Source organism: Hippocampus guttulatus, chromosome 18, assembly GCF_054856545.1.
Source record: "Hippocampus guttulatus isolate MCC_2025c chromosome 18, RoL_Hgut_1.0, whole genome shotgun sequence".
Classification (NCBI taxonomy): domain Eukaryota; kingdom Metazoa; phylum Chordata; class Actinopteri; order Syngnathiformes; family Syngnathidae; genus Hippocampus; species Hippocampus guttulatus.
The window spans coordinates 12,998,033-13,015,095 of NC_141278.1; the positions used below are offsets into that span (position 1 = coordinate 12,998,033).

The 17,063-nt window shown below is 42.0% G+C and overlaps 1 protein-coding gene across 1 annotated transcript; it reads right to left on the reverse strand.

Moving 5' to 3' along the window:
- Positions 1 to 5,245: 5,245 nt before the first annotated feature.
- Positions 5,246 to 6,220, reverse strand: LOC147191276 (uncharacterized). Its single transcript, XM_086137329.1, has one exon. The coding sequence runs from the start codon at positions 6,218 to 6,220 to the stop codon at positions 5,246 to 5,248; it is 975 nt and encodes a 324-aa protein (XP_085993455.1).
- Positions 6,221 to 17,063: the final 10,843 nt, after the last annotated feature.

Below are 17,063 nucleotides of genomic sequence, written 5' to 3' on the forward strand. Positions count from 1 at the left end.
CATAAGTCCTTTGGTTTAGGCATGACACTCAATTTGAGTTTTTATTGCTTTAAATGCATTTTCAGCCCGAGCTGAGCGCGTTTTGTGAGTTTGAATGTATCTTCATAGGAATGAGTTGTGTGATCAAATTAATGCTCATTTAGGCTTCAGGAGGCCATCCTGAACAAAATACATGTTGAAGTGTGTGCATCAGTCCTTTGGTTTAGGCGTGACACTCAATTTGAGTTTTTATTGCTTTAAATGCATTTTCAGCCCGAGCTGAACACGTTTTCTGACTTTGAATGTATCTTCATAGGAATGAGTTGTGTAGTCAAATTAATGCTCATTTAGGCTTCAGGAGGACATCCTGAACTAAGTACATGTTGAAGTGTGTGCATAAGTCCTTTGGTTTAGGCGTGACACTATATTTGAGTTTTTATTGCTTTAAATGCATTTTCAGCCCAAGCTGAGCACGTTTTGTGAGTTTGAATGTATCTTCATAGGAATGAGTTGTGTGATCAAGTTAATTATCATTTAGGCTTCAGGAGGTCATCCTGAACAAAATACATGTGGAAGTGTGTGCATAAGTCCTTTTGTTTAGGCGTGACACTCAATTTGAGTTTTTATTGCTTTAAATGCATTTTCAGCCCGAGCTGAGCACGTTTTTTGAGTTTGAATGTATCTTCATAGGAATGAGTTGTGTGGTCAAATTAATGATCATTTAGGCTTCAGGAGGACATCCTGAACTAAGTACATGTTGAAGTGTGTGCATAAGTCCTTTGGTTTGGGCCTGACACTCAATTTGAGTTTTTATTGCTTTAAATGCATTTTCAGCCCGAGCTGAGCACGTTTTGTGAGTTTGAATGTATCTTCATAGGAATGAGTTGTGTGGTCAAATTAATGCTCATCAAGGCTTCAGGAGGTCATCGTGAACAAAATACATGTTGAAGTGTGTGCATAAGTCCTTTGGTTTAGGCGTGACACTCAATTTGAGTTTTTATTGCTTTAAATGCATTTTCAGCCCGAGCTGAGCACGTTTTGTGAGTTTGAATGTATCTTCATAGGAATGAGTTGTGTGGTCAAATTAATGCTCATATGGGCTTCAGGAGGTCATCCTGAACAAAATATATGTTGAAGTGTGTGCATAAGTCCTTTGGTTTAGGTGTGACACTCAATTTGAGTTTTTATTGCTTTAAATGCATTTTCAGCCCGAGCTGAGCACGTTTTGTGAGTTTGAATGTATCTTCACAGGAATGAGTTGTGTGGTCAAATTAATGCTCATTTAGGCTTCAGGTGGTCATCCTGAACAAAATACATGTTGAAGTGTGTGCATAAGTCCTTTGGTTTAGGCGTGACACTCAATTTGAGTTTTTATTGCTTTAAATGCATTTTCAGCCCGAGCTGAGCACGTTTTGTGAGTTTGAATGTATCTTCATAGGAATGAGTTGTGTGGTCAAATTAATGCTCATATGGGCTTCAGGAGGTCATCCTGAACAAAATACATGTTGAAGTGTGTGCATAAGTCCTTTGGTTTAGGTGTGACACTCAATTTGAGTTTTTATTGCCATAAATGACTTTTCAGACTGAGCCGAGCACGTTTTTTGAGTTTGAATGTATCTTCATAGGAATGAGTTGTGTAGTCAAATTAATTGTCATTTAGGCTTCAGGAGGACATCCTGAACTAAATACATGTTGAAGTGTGTGCATAAGTCCTTCGGTTTAGGCGTGACACTCAATTTGAGTTTTTATTGCTTTAAATGCATTTCCAGCCCGAGCTGAGCGCGCTTTTTGACTTTGAATGTATCTTCATAGGAATGAGTTGTGTGGTCAAATTATTGCTCATTTAGGCTTCAGAAGGTCATCCTGAACAAAATACATGTTGAAGTGTGTGCATAAGTCCTTTGGTTTAGGCGTGACACTCAATTTGAGTTTTTATTGCTTTAAATGCATTTTCAGCCCGAGCTGAGCACGTTTTGTGAGTTTGAATGTATCTTCATAGGAATGAGTTGTGTGGTCAAATTAATGCTCATTTAGGCTTCAGGTGGTCATCCTGAACAAAATACATGTTGAAGTGTGTGCATAAGTCCTTTGGTTTAGGCGTGACACTCAATTTGAGTTTTTATTGCTTTAAATGCATTTTCAGCCCGAGCTGAGCACGTTTTGTGAGTTTGAATGTATCTTCATAGGAATGAGTCAAATTAATGCTCATATGGGCTTCAGGTGGTCATCCTGAACTAAATACATGTTGAAGTGTGTGCATAAGTCCTTTGGTTTAGGTGTGACACTCAATTTGAGTTTTTATTGCTTTAAATGCATTTTCAGCCCGAGCTGAGCACGTTTTGTGAGTTTGAATGTATCTTCATAGGAAAGAGTTGTGTGGTCAAATTAATGCTCATTTAGGCTTCAGGTGGTCATCCTGAACAAAATACATGTTAAAGTGTGTGCATAAGTCCTTTGGTTTAGGCGTGACACTCAATTTGAGTTTTTATTGCTTTAAATGCATTTTCAGCCCGAGCTGAGCGCGCTTTCTGACTTTGAATGTATCTTCATAGGAATGAGTTGTGTGGTCAAATTATTTCTCATTTAGGCTTCAGGAGGTCATCCTGAACAAAATACATGTTGAAGTGTGTGCATAAATCCTTTGGTTTAGGCGTAACACTCAATTTGAGTTTTTATTGCTTTAAATGCATTTTCAGCCCGAGCTGAGCACGTTTTGTGAGTTTGAATGTATCTTCATAGGAATGAGATGTGTGATCATATTAATGCTCATTTAGGCTTCAGGAGGACATCTTGAACAAAATACATGTTGAAGTGTGTGCATAAGTCCTTTGGTTTGGGCGTGACACTCAATTTGAGTTTTTATTGCTTTAAATGCATTTTCAGGCCGAGCTGAGCACGTTTTGTGAGTTTGAATGTATCTTCATAGGAATGAGATGTGTGATCATATTAATGCTCATTTAGGCTTCAGGAGGACATCTTGAACAAAATACATGTTGAAGTGTGTGCATAAGTCCTTTGGTTTAGGCGTGACACTCAATTTGAGTTTTTATTGCTTTACATGCATTTTCAGCCCGAGCTGAGCTCGCTTTCTGACTGTCAGAGATTTTCTCGGACAAAGTTAAAGAAATGACTCGGCACACAGGAAAATTGTCTTCAATATCGGCGGGAGCGGATCTCTGAGAGCGAACGATGGTTAGTTGCTCCGCGATCACACTCTCCTCCCTCTCCGCCGGTTCGAACTTTTATTGCAAAATACAAGAAAGACACTGCCCCCGAGATTTGCACCCCGCGCCCCCCGGTAATGATCTGATTTACCCGAATACACAAGTCACAGACTTTGCTGATGACTAATGTCCACCTGGGCGCGACAGCTGTTCCCAAACTGTCTTTTGGTATTCAACGACTCTTTGTTCCCAATTTGTTTATTCCCACTCTGTGATTGAATTTAGCCTTCGCCCCCCTTGCTTTAACGTGATTACTCAGGAAAGGCCCTCCGCCTAAACGGCCGACACCTCTGCGCTGAGTATGTCTAGACATGCCCAAATTAACCGAAACTTTAAACATGATACAATTTTGTTCGTAGATTTCTCTATCATTCCCACCTCTTTATCATAATTACAGTTTCGTCAAACGCCCAGGTGACATTGATATGCAATTGCACGGGTGGGAAGAAAAACTGTCCTTGGGGAAGGTGACAAAATCAGGACAGAAAACCCTTCCCGGGCAATGGCTATACATTAAATGAAAATCAAAATCTAATCTAGACACACATTAAATGAAAATCAAAACCTAATCTAAACACAAAGTAATTTAAAATCAAATCGAATCTAAACACACCTCGAATGAAAATCAAAATCTAACAAAACTAACTACTAACTAACTACTATATACAAAGTAAGCCAACCCAAGAACATCAAACACTCACATCTGCAATGCTTTTCTGTGAAGTCGTCATACGGGCTTACATAAGGTTCCAGTAAATCAATCACCAAAGTCAGTGTTAACATAATCTTCGTCAGACTCCGTGTGCACCTGTTGGTACTCCGACATGGCCACAGTCAGGTGAGCCGCCACTTCACTTTGATAGCATCCATGAATTTGGCAGCACAACCTCTGACCAGCGGGATCGCGCAAGCGACACGAAAACACAAAAAGAAAAATATACCAACAATCATCTCCTGCCTCCCGACGTTGAATCCCATGGGGCAAGTCACTCCTTCTGTGGGCCTGTGTGCCCACCGTGACTGCTCTTAGGCCCATAAGGATGATGCCGATGATGATGTTGCTGATGCATAGGCAACGCTTGACTGCCCTTCCTGTGGTCTTTCTTGAGAGGGGTGCGTTTTCCACGGAAAACCCTCTCTCCCACTGGTCTTTCGGCGGCACGCAAGGTCAGTGCACTTGGACTTAGGTGCTGATTCTCCTTCCTGGGACTGGCGTCGCTAGGCCCCTCAACCTCAAACCGAAGGAGCTTGCACCGCGACTGGTGGATCCAGCCGTCGCGTCCTTCGACCTTGACCGCAGTTTTTGTTGCTGCAATCACTTGGGAGGGGCCATTCCAGCGTTCACTGTCCCAGAGAAGTCTTTTCAGCACCTTGAGGAAATTCTGATCACCACTCCGGACCTGGCGAGTCTGTGGAGCAGAACACTCTGGCAAGTCATTGTGCCTATGCATCTCTTTCTGATCAAATAGTCTTTTAGTCTCTCTCATTGTCTCAATGAGCCTGGCTTTGACAGTTCCATTAATGCATTCCACAAATCCAGCCGATTGCGGGTGGTACGCACAGTGTCGCTCCAAATCAGTGTCCAACAATTCGCCCAATGCTTTCACGACAGTTCCTGAATCATCGTGAGCGCTCGAAGACAGTTCAACCCATTTTGAAAACACATCAACAATGACAAGACAGTATCGTTTCCCTTGTGTTTGGTTCAAACAGATTACACAACATCTCCAATTTTTTTTTGAGATATGCATAAACCCATGTGTATGATAATATTGGTGCACCTGTGTTATCATCGCTATCATCCCCCCTGTTGACACATGTGACAAGCCACGTGTCAACCTCGCGGCGCACTCGAAGAGAGAGATTGGAAGCCAACGTTTCCCGTCTTCCAATTTCTCTATCCCTGTGTCATCCGGGTGTGCTCTCTTATTTGTCCAATATTTTCATTCTGTGTGAGGTGCAAAAAGTTGTCTTGTTTTCAAATCATTCTGTGTTGTGTCCTGTGCCTCTATTGCTAGTACGTCCCGTGTTACTGCAATTTGTCAGCTGAAATGAACGGCCGGAGTAGTCATCACTTCCCAATTGATGTATTGACGCACCCAGCCATCCTGTGTTTCCTCGCACCCCGGATTGGCGGGGGAGGGGCTCCACAGGTGGTTTGGAACGGAGCTCGCAAGGTTATTCATGTTTTTCCACTCACATTGCTCTGGTTTGCAGAGTGGTATGAAAATGTGTTGCCCTTGTGAGAGGAGGGGCTTGACCGCCCTTCCTACCCGCGCTGTGGCGAAACACCACTGATATTTCCAATACACGTGCTCAACAACGATACCCTGGGGTTGCAGGCCCAGAAAAACTTTAGTGTAGTCAGGGTCTGGTCCTGGTGTCTGCTTACGCCTGATAGTCGCGTGCAGGTTGTTCGCCGTTTGCACGTTACCTCCTGGCTTTAATTTGGTACCTGCCAATCGAACTAGACATTCGGAACTCCGAGTTACGTCATCGTTCGGTAAATCGAGTGTCCAAAAATAGCGAGCATCATGTTGACTGTTCCCCATGCGGGCTTCAATCTGGCCCTTGTGATTTACGATGGTGTAAATCTCGAGTTGCGTTTGAGCATCCCGTCCCAATAAATTATGTGGACAGCGAGAATTTAGCGCGGCTTCGACGAGTGCCTTCCGATTTGGGTCTGTGGGGGAAGTAATGGTTACTGTTTGCGATAACGTCAGGGGCTGCACGGAGCCGTGTGCTCCTTTCATGCAAACTTTGCCATCGCTTGGCTTCACAGTATCGCGATCCCAACGACCGAGAACAGTGATATCGGCGCCCGTGTCGACAAGGAAGACGGTCGGGATTCCTTCGACCAACAACGTCATTTCCGGTTTAGTTATGGACGAGGTTTCACATCTCAGCAGGTAGTTTTCTGTGTCGAAAACATGATTGCTACCGGCTAAGATGTCACCCTCGTCCTCACTTGAGGCGGGCGATTCAAACAAAGGCGCAGAGGCCTTTATCGCTGTCATAGCTACCTCCTCTTTTTTATTCCGTATCGTTTGTAAATCCTCCTCATCTGATGAGGAGGTTCCCGTGCTACCATCACGCTCCCGCACGCGCCTGTCCTTCCGCTGTTGTCTACATTCTTTCACCATGTGACCCTTTTGTCCACAAAGAAAACATCTGCCTTCAACAAAACGTCTTTGGTCCCTAGGGGTTAATTTGAAGGGAGCAAATGACCGTATTTGTTTATTACCTTTATAAGGAGTACCCGGGGTTTTCCCGTGTGCGTGTGGGTTTTTTGCGGCGTAATAAATGTTAGTCACGTGACTCTCATTCTTCTTTTTCTTGTTCTCGAGTCGCTCGAAATTCCGTGCATAATTCAAAACCTCATCGATCGGACATGTTGGCCAATTCCAATTATGTCTTTTAACATATTGGGTAACATCAGGGTGTGCTTGGTTGAGCAAATGCTGTTTTAAATGCGAATTGAACAAGTCTGACTGTGTCTCAGGGATACCGCCGTGTATTTTGAACACTGTTCGCAGACGATGGAAAAAATCGTCCGTAGTTTCGTCAGCCTTTTGGATGCATGTGGCAATTTGTTTTGGATCTTGCGTCCGCTCGTATGCCTTGGCGCAACGTTCCATAATTTGGTCAAGGGGTCCCCCTAGCTGCGTAAATTCATCATAGCATAGATAACCTCCCGCAGCTTTCCTACCATTAAAGTTGCCCACGACAGCGCCGAATTTAGATCCGGTAGTCAATGAGAGTAATTTCAGGGCCTCACTCGCGTTAAGCCTGTGGCTGTGGACTAAATCGGATAGTTCCCTTACGAACTCGTCCGGGTCGTCTTTTGGTTTTGGAAGTGACGCGGCGATGTCTCGGAATTCGGCTGGCGTCCACGGTCTATATACGTACAGCGATTCCTCGTTCGTCGACGGCATTTGAACCATGGGGAACGCTTGGAAAGGGTACCCTTCGAATCTAGATTCATGCGAATTATGCCCTAGCGGGGTGGATGGGTCGAGGGTCCGCCTCCGCTCACCCACCGTGCCTTTGGAGCGCGTTTGGTGTTGATGTCCAGGGTTTGGACCACCCTGCGATTTGACCGGGTTCTCTAGACTCCAATTCTGTGCGGTGGTTTGATCGGGGAGTGTTATGGGGGCTTGATTAGTTCCCCAGGACGGAGGGGGTACCGAATTCTTTTCTCTCGCAGTTTGCGATTGTGGGGGGAGGGCCGGGTACAGCTCTCCCGAAACGGCGGCCGCTGGAGCGGCTGAGGGTTGCGTTGCAGCAGCCGCTGCAATTAAATCCTCATCCAGCCTCTGACGTCTGTCTTTCGCCTTTTTCACCCGTATTCGTCTGGCCCTTTCAACGAGTGTTTTACACTTGTACCATTGTTTACCGTGTTCATTATTTTTCCGCTTTTCTTTGTCTTTCAGCGATAATTTGCCCAACACCGTTTCCAATTCATCGCAATCATTAACGTCTCCCGAGAATCCGTATTTCTTTTTCCACTTTTTCACGAATCGCGTTGACCCTCTGCAGTCAATTTCAGCTAATCGTGTGTTTTCAATGATCGCCTCTACATCGTGACGTGCTGTTGTCTGCTGTGTTCCGCTCAATCGCCAACAACCCGAGGACTTCCGTGTCGCCATGCTGCCTAGCAACAGCTGGAAGCGTTTACAGGTGTTTTACAAACCGAAAAGAGAAGACAAAAATCGCGATCTAGATCTGGGTCGTCACCCGAAAACAAACGGTACGTGCCCGCGCCGGAGTTTATATGGGTTACGTTACCACAATAGTGTGATCACCAATCACACTCACGCACTAACACAAACCGATACGCGCAATATACGCATACAACGTTAGATGCAACACACGCCGAGGTGGTCAACCTCCGCAGGAAGACAAAGCTTCCTTACCGTTTTCGCTTAGCGAGAAACGATATCTAAATGAGCCGATGCTCTCACAGATGCGCTTGGGCTCTGTGTCCCGGGAATCTAATTTCCCCCGTACCGCTAACCACGAAACGGTACTCGAGCTAGCCTACTCCGTTTTCGGCGTTAACTCGTCTAATTCCGTCATTCAGTGGAGATAACCGACTACGCAACGGTTTCTCCACCACGCCGACTGACCTTATTTTTCCGACAATTGTCCCGATGCCGAGCTGAACCCAGGTTCGTTGGATGATGGCGCTTGCTCGCTCCTCACGGTGTCCGGTGCGGGGCTGGCTCCTCCTGGAAAAGTCTCCACGAGGTCTGGTCGGCTTCGCAGGCGCAAAACGCGCGATCAGCCACAGATCGTCCACCGGAGGAAATCGGAGAGTCCAACAAAAAAAAAGCTCAAATCCGTTCGAACAAGCACATCATCCTGTTCGTGACGCCAAGTTTCTGTCAGAGATTTTCTCGGACAAAGGTAAAGAAATGACTCGGCACACAGGAAAATTGTCTTCAATATCGGCGGGAGCGGATCTCTGAGAGCGAACGACGGTTAGTTGCTCCGCGATCACACTCTCCTCCCTCTCCGCCGGTTCGAACTTTTATTGCAAAATACAAGAAAGACACTGCCCCCGAGATTTGCACCCCGCGCCCCCCGGTAATGATCTGATTTACCCGAATACACAAGTCACAGACTTTGCTGATGACTAATGTCCACCTGGGCGCGACAGCTGTTCCCAAACTGTCTTTTGGTATTCAACGACTCTTTGTTCCCAATTTGTTTATTCCCACTCTGTGATTGAATTTAGCCTTCGCCCCCCTTGCTTTAACGTGATTACTCAGGAAAGGCCCTCCGCCTAAACGGCCGACACCTCTGCGCTGAGTATGTCTAGACATGCCCAAATTAACCGAAACTTTAAACATGATACAATTTTGTTCGTAGATTTCTCTATCACTGACTTTGAATGTATCTTCATAGGAATGCGTTGTGTGGTCAAATTATTGCTCATTTAGGCTTCAGGAGGTCATCCTGAACAAAATACATGTTGAAGTGTGTGCATAAGTCCTTTGGTTTAGGCGTGACACTCAATTTGAGTTTCTATTGCTTTAAATGCATTTTCAGCCCGAGCTGAGCACGTTTTGTGAGTTTGAATGTATCTTCATAGGAATGAGTTGTGTGGTCAAATTAATGCTCATTTAGGCTTCAGGTGGTCATCCTGAACAAAATACATGTTGAAGTGTGTGCATAAGTCCTTTGGTTTAGGCGTGACACTCAATTTGAGTTTTTATTGCTTTAAATGCATTTTCAGCCCGAGCTGAGCACGTTTTGTGAGTTTGAATGTATCTTAATAGGAATGATTTGCGTGGTCAAATTATTGCTCATTTTTCAGGAGGTCATCCTGTACAAAATACATGTTGAAGTGTGTGCATAAGTCCTTTGGTTTAGGTGTGACACTCAATTTGAGTTTTTATTGCTTTAAATGCATTTTCAGCCCGAGTTGAGCACGTTTTGTGAGTTTGAATGTATCTTCATAGGAATGAGTTGTGTGGTCAAATTAATGCTCATTTAGGCTTCAGGTGGTCATCCTGAACAAAATACATGTTGAAGTGTGTGCATAAGTCCTTTGGTTTAGGCGTGACACTCAATTTGAGTTTTTATTGCTTTAAATGCATTTTCAGCCCGAGCTGAGCATGTTTTGTGAGTTTGAATGTATCTTCATAGGAATGAGTTGTGTGGTCAAATGAATGCTCATTTAGGCTTCAGGTGGTCATCCTGAACTAAATACATGTTGAAGTGTGTGCATAAGTCCTTTGGTTTAGGCGTGACACTCAATTTGAGTTTTTATTGCTTTAAATGCATTTTCAGCCCGAGCTGAGCGCGCTTTCTGACTTTGAATGTATCTTCATAGGAATGAGTTGTGTGGTCAAATTATTGCTCATTTAGGCTTCAGAGGTCATCCTGAACAAAATACATGTTGAAGTGTGTGCATAAGTCCTTTGGTTTAGGCGTGACACTCAATTTGAGTTTTTATTGCTTTAAATGCATTTTCAGCCCGAGCCGAGCACGTTTTTTGAGTTTGAATGTATCTTCATAGGAATGAGTTGTGTAGTCAAATTAATTGTCATTTAGGCTTCAGGAGGACATCCTGAACTAAATACATGTTGAAGTGTGTGCATAAGTCCTTTGGTTTAGGCGTGACACTCAATTTGAGTTTCTATTGCTTTAAATGCATTTTCAGCCCGAGCTGAGCACGTTTTGTGAGTTTGAATGTATCTTCATAGGAATGAGTTGTGTGGTCAAATTAATGCTCATTTAGGCTTCAGGTGGTCATCCTGAACAAAATACATGTTGAAGTGTGTGCATAAGTCCTTTGGTTTAGGCGTGACACTCAATTTGAGTTTTTATTGCTTTAAATGCATTTTCAGCCCGAGCTGAGCACGTTTTGTGAGTTTGAATGTATCTTCATAGGAATGAGTTGTGTGGTCAAATTAATGATCATTTAGGCTTCAGGAGGACATCCTGAACTAAGTACATGTTGAAGTGTGTGCATAAGTCCTTTGGTTTGGGCGTGACACTCAATTTGAGTTTTTATTGCTTTAAATGCATTTTCAGCCCGAGCTGAGCACGTTTTGTGAGTTTGAATGTATCTTCATAGGAATGAGTTGTGTGGTCAAATTAATGCTCATCAAGGCTTCAGGAGGACATCCTGAACTAAGTACATGTTGAAGTGTGTGCATAAGTCCCTTGGTTTAGGCGTGACACTCAATTTGAGTTTTTATTGCTTTAAATGCATTTTCGGGCCAAGCTGAGCACGTTTTGTGAGTTTGACTGTATCTTCATAGGAATGAGTTGTGTGGTCAAATTAATGCTCATTTAGGCTTCAGGATGTCATCCTGAACAAAATACATGTTGAATTGTGTGCATAAGTCCTTTGGTTTAGGCGTGACACTCAATTTGAGTTTTTATTGCTTTAAATGCATTTTCAGCCCGAGCTGAGCACGTTTTGTGAGTTTGAATGTATCTTCATAGGAATATAGGCTTCAGGAGGTCATCCTGAACAAAATACATGTTGAAATGTGTGCATAAGTCCTTTGGTTTAGGTTTGACACTCAATTTGAGTTTTTATTGCTTTAAATGCATTTTCAGCCCGAGCTGAGCGCGCTTTCTGGCTTTGAATGTATCTTCATAGGAATGAGTTGTGTAGTCAAATTAATGCTCATTTAGGCTTCAGGAGGTCATCCTGAACAAAATACATGTTGCAGTGTGTGCATAGGTCCTTTGGTTTAGGCGTGACACTCAATTTGAGTTTTTATTGCCATAAATGACTTTTCAGACCGAGCCGAGCACGTTTTTTGAGTTTGAATGTATCTTCATAGGAATGAGTTGTGTAGTCAAATTAATTGTCATTTAGGCTTCAGGAGGACATCCTGAACTAAATACATGTTGAAGTGTGTGCATAAGTCCTTTGGTTTAGGAGTGACACTCAATTTGAGTTTAATTACTTTAAATGCATTTTCAGGCCGAGCTGAGCACTTTTTCTGAGTTTGAATGTATCTTCATAGGAATGAGTTATGTAGTCAAATGAATGCCCATTTAGGCTTCAGGAGGACATCCTCAACTAAATACATGTTGACGTGTGTGCATAAGTCCTTTGGTTTAGATGTGACACTCAATTTGAGTTTTTATTGCTTTAAATGCATTTTCAGCCCGAGCTGAGCACGTTTTGTGAGTTTGAATGTATCTTCATAGGAATGAGTTGTGTGGTCAAATTAATGCTCATTTAGGCTTCAGGTGGTCATCCTGAACAAAATACATGTTGAAGTGTGTGCATAAGTCCTTTGGTTTAGGCGTGACACTCAATTTGAGTTTTTATTGCTTTAAATGCATTTTCAGCCCGAGCTGAGCACGTTTTGTGAGTTTGAATGTATCTTCATAGGAATGAGTTGTGTGGTCAAATTAATGCTCATATGGGCTTCAGGAGGTCATCCTGAACAAAATATATGTTGAAGTGTGTGCATAAGTCCTTTGGTTTGGGCGTGACACTCAATTTGAGTTTTTATTGCTTTAAATGCATTTTCAGGCCGAGCTGAGCACGTTTTGTGAGTTTGAATGTATCTTCATAGGAATGAGATGTGTGATCATATTAATGCTCATTTAGGCTTCAGGAGGACATCTTGAACAAAATACATGTTGAAGTGTGTGCATAAGTCCTTTGGTTTAGGCGTGACACTCAATTTGAGTTTTTATTGCTTTATAAATGCATTTTCAGCCCGAGCTGAGGGCGCTTTCTGACTTTGAATGTATCTTCATAGGAATGAGTTGTGGAGTCAAATTAATGCTCTTTTAGGCTTCAGGAGGTCATCCTGAACAAAATACATGTTGAAGTGTGTGCATAAGTCCTTTGGTTTAGGCGTGACACTGAATTTGAGTTTTTATTGCTTTAACTGCATTTTCAGCCCGAGCTGAGCACGTTTTGTGAGTTTGAATGTATCTTCATAGGAATGAGTTGTGTGGTCAAATTAATGCTCATTTAGGCTTCAGGAGGACATCCTGAACTAAGTACATGTTGAATTGTGTGCATAAGTCCTTTGGTTTGGGCGTGACACTCAATTTGAGTTTTTATTGCTTTAAATGCATTTTCAGCCCGAGCTGAGCACGTTTTGTGAGTTTGAATGTATCTTCATAGGAATGAGTTGTGTGGTCAAATTAATGCTCATTTAGGCTTCAGGTGGTCATCCTGAACAAAATACATGTTGAAGTGTGTGCATAAGTCCTTTGGTTTAGGCGTGACACTCAATTTGAGTTTTTATTGCTTTACATGCATTTTCAGCCCGAGCTGAGCTCGCTTTCTGACTTTGAATGTATCTTCATAGGAATGCGTTGTGTGGTCAAATTATTGCTCATTTAGGCTTCAGGAGGTCATCCTGAACAAAATACATGTTGAAGTGTGTGCATAAATCCTTTGGTTTAGGCGTGACACTCAATTTGAGTTTCTATTGCTTTAAATGCATTTTCAGCCCGAGCTGAGCACGTTTTGTGAGTTTGAATGTATCTTCATAGGAATGCGTTGTGTGGTCAAATTATTGCTCATTTAGGCTTCAGGAGGTCATCCTGAACAAAATACATGTTGAAGTGTGTGCATAAGTCCTTTGGTTTAGGCGTGACACTCAATTTGAGTTTCTATTGCTTTAAATGCATTTTCAGCCCGAGCTGAGCACGTTTTGTGAGTTTGAATGTATCTTCATAGGAATGAGTTGTGTGGTCAAATTAATGCTCATTTAGGCTTCAGGTGGTCATCCTGAACAAAATACATGTTGAAGTGTGTGCATAAGTCCTTTGGTTTAGGCGTGACACTCAATTTGAGTTTTTATTGCTTTAAATGCATTTTCAGCCCGAGCTGAGCACGTTTTGTGAGTTTGAATGTATCTTAATAGGAATGAGTTGCGTGGTCAAATTATTGCTCATTTTTCAGGAGGTCATCCTGTACAAAATACATGTTGAAGTGTGTGCATAAGTCCTTTGGTTTAGGTGTGACACTCAATTTGAGTTTTTATTGCTTTAAATGCATTTTCAGCCCGAGTTGAGCACGTTTTGTGAGTTTGAATGTATCTTCATAGGAATGAGTTGTGTGGTCAAATTAATGCTCATTTAGGCTTCAGGTGGTCATCCTGAACAAAATACATGTTGAAGTGTGTGCATAAGTCCTTTGGTTTAGGCGTGACACTCAATTTGAGTTTTTATTGCTTTAAATGCATTTTCAGCCCGAGCTGAGCATGTTTTGTGAGTTTGAATGTATCTTCATAGGAATGAGTTGTGTGGTCAAATTAATGCTCATTTAGGCTTCAGGAGGACATCCTGAACTAAGTACATGTTGAAGTGTGTGCATAAGTCCTTTGGTTTGAGCGTGACACTCAATTTGAGTTTTTATTGCTTTAAATGCATTTTCAGCCCGAGCTGAGCTCGCTTTCTGACTTTGAATGTATCTTCATAGGAATGAGTTGCGTGGTCAAATTATTGCTCATTTTTCAGGAGGTCATCCTGTACAAAATACATGTTGAAGTGTGTGCATAAGTCCTTTTTGTTTAGGTGTGACACTCAATTTGAGTTTTTATTGCTTTAAATGCATTTTCAGCCCGAGTTGAGCACGTTTTGTGAGTTTGAATGTATCTTCATAGGAATGAGTTGTGTGGTCAAATTAATGCTCATTTAGGCTTCAGGTGGTCATCCTGAACAAAATACATGTTGAAGTGTGTGCATAAGTCCTTTGGTTTAGGCGTGACACTCAATTTGAGTTTTTATTGCTTTAAATGCATTTTCAGCCCGAGCTGAGCATGTTTTGTGACTTTGAATGTATCTTCATAGGAATGAGTTGTGTGGTCAAATTATTGCTCATTTAGGCTTCAGAGGTCATCCTGAACAAAATACATGTTGAAGTGTGTGCATAAGTCCTTTGGTTTAGGCGTGACACTCAATTTGAGTTTTTATTGCTTTATAAATGCATTTTCATTCCGAGCTGAGGGGGCTTTCTGACTTTGGAAGTATCTTCATAGGAATGAGTTGTGGAGTCAAACTAATGCTCTTTTAGGCTTCAGGAGGTCATCCTGAACAAAATACATGTTGAAGTGTGTGCATAAGTCCTTTGGTTTAGGCGGGACACTCAATTTGAGTTTTTATTGCTTTAAATGCATTTTCAGCCCGAGCTGAGCACGTTTTGTGAGTTTGAATGTATCTTCATAGGAATGAGTTGTGTGGTCAAATTAATGCTCATTTAGGCTTCAGGAGGACATCCTGAACTAAGTACATGTTGAAGTGTGTGCATAAGTCCTTTGGTTTGGGCGTGACACTCAATTTGAACTTTTATTGCTTTAAATGCATTTTCAGCCCGAGCTGAGCACGTTTTGTGAGTTTGAATGTATCTTCATAGGAATGAGTTGTGTGGTCAAATTAATTCTCATTTAGGCTTCAGGTGGTCATCCTGAACTAAATACATGTTGAAGTGTGTACATAAGTCCTTTGGTTTAGGCGTGACACTCAATTTGAGATTTTATTGCTTTAAATGCATTTTCAGCCCGAGCTGAGCTCGCTTTCTGACTTTGAATGTATCTTCATAGGAATGCGTTGTGTGGTCAAATTATTGCTCATTTAGGCTTTAGGTGGTCATCCTGAACTAAATACATGTTGAAGTGTGTGCATAAGTCCTTTGGTTTAGGCGTGACACTCAATTTGAGTTTTTATTGCTTTAAATGCATTTTCAGCCCGAGCTGAGTGCGCTTTCTGACTTTGAATGTATCTTCATAGGAAAGAGTTGTGTGGTCAAATTATTGCTCATTTAGGCTTCAGGAGGTCATCCTGAAAAAAATACATGTTGAAGTGTGTGCATAAGTCCTTTGGTTTAGGCGGGACACTCAATTTGAGTTTTTATTGCTTTAAATGCATTTTCAGCCCGAGCTGAGCACGTTTTGTGAGTTTGAATGTATCTTCATAGGAATGAGTTGTGTGGTCAAATTAATGCTCATATGGGCTTCAGGAGGTCATCCTGAACAAAATACATGTTGAAGTGTGTGCATAAGTCCTTTGGTTTAGGTGTGACACTCAATTTGAGTTTTTATTGCTTTAAATGCATTTTCAGCCCGAGCTGAGCACGTTTTGTGAGTTTGAATGTATCTTCATAGGAATGAGTTGTGTGGTCAAATTAATGCTCATTTAGGCTTTAGGTGGTCATCCTGAACTAAATACATGTTGAAGTGTGTGCATAAGTCTTTTGGTTTAGGCGTGACACTCAATTTGAGTTTTTATTGCTTTAAATGCATTTTCAGCCCGAGCTGAGTGCGCTTTCTGACTTTGAATGTATCTTCATAGGAAAGAGTTGTGTGGTCAAATTATTGCTCATTTTTCAGGAGGTCATCCTGAACAAAATACATGTTGAAGTGTGTGCATAAGTCCTTTGGTTTAGGCGTGACACTCAATTTGAGTTTTTATTGCTTAAAATGCATTTTCAGCCCGACCTGAACACGTTTTCTGACTTTGAATGTATCTTCATAGGAATGAGTTGTGTGGTCAAATTACTGCTCATTTAGGCTTCAGGAGGACATCCTGAACTAAATACATGTTGAAGTGTGTGCATAAGTCCTTTGGTTTAGGCGTGACACTCAATTTGAGTTTTTATTGCTTTAAATGCATTTTCAGCCCGACCTGAGCACGTTTTGTGAGTTTGAATGTATCTTCATAGGAATGAGTTGTGTGGTCAAATTAATACTCATATAGGCTTCAGGAGGACATCCTGAAATAAGTACATGTTGAAGTGTGTGCATAAGTCCTTTGGTTTAGGCGTGACACTCAATTTGAGTTTTTATTGCTTTAAATGCATTTTCAGCCCGAGCTGAGCACGTTTTTTGAGTTTGAATGTATCTTCATAGGAATGAGTTGTGTAGTCAAATTACTGCTCCTTTAGGCTTCAGGTGGTCATCCTGAACAAAATACATGTTGAAGTGTGTGCATAAGTCCTTTGGTTTAGGCGTGAAACTCAATTTGAGTTTTATTGCTTTAAATGCATTTTCAGGCCGAGTAGAACAAGTTTTCAAAATATATCTTGAATCATGTTATGGTCTATGTTGCCCTCTACTGACCAAAGTCCGTTATTGTCTCCGAGGCCTGAAACCATTTTCATTTATATGACTGTATAACTGTACTCTTGAGCCAATTATTCCATTTTCCTTTGTTCTTGAACTAATTATAACTCAACGCGGGTACCATGACTATACTCAATTTCGGTTTTTATTGCTTTACAGTTTCGGGCCGAGCTGAGCACGTGTTCTGAGTTTGAATGTATCTTCATAGGAATGAGTTGTGTAGTCAAATTAATGCTCATTTAGGCTTCAGGAGGTCATCCTGATCCAAATACATGTTGAAGATTGTGCATAAGCCCTT

What these genes read in the sequence shown, in the direction of transcription:
- LOC147191276 (XM_086137329.1), bottom strand. Translation starts at nt 6,220, where the DNA reads ATGACAGCGATAAAGGCCTCTGCGCCTTTGTTTGAATCGCCCGCCTCA.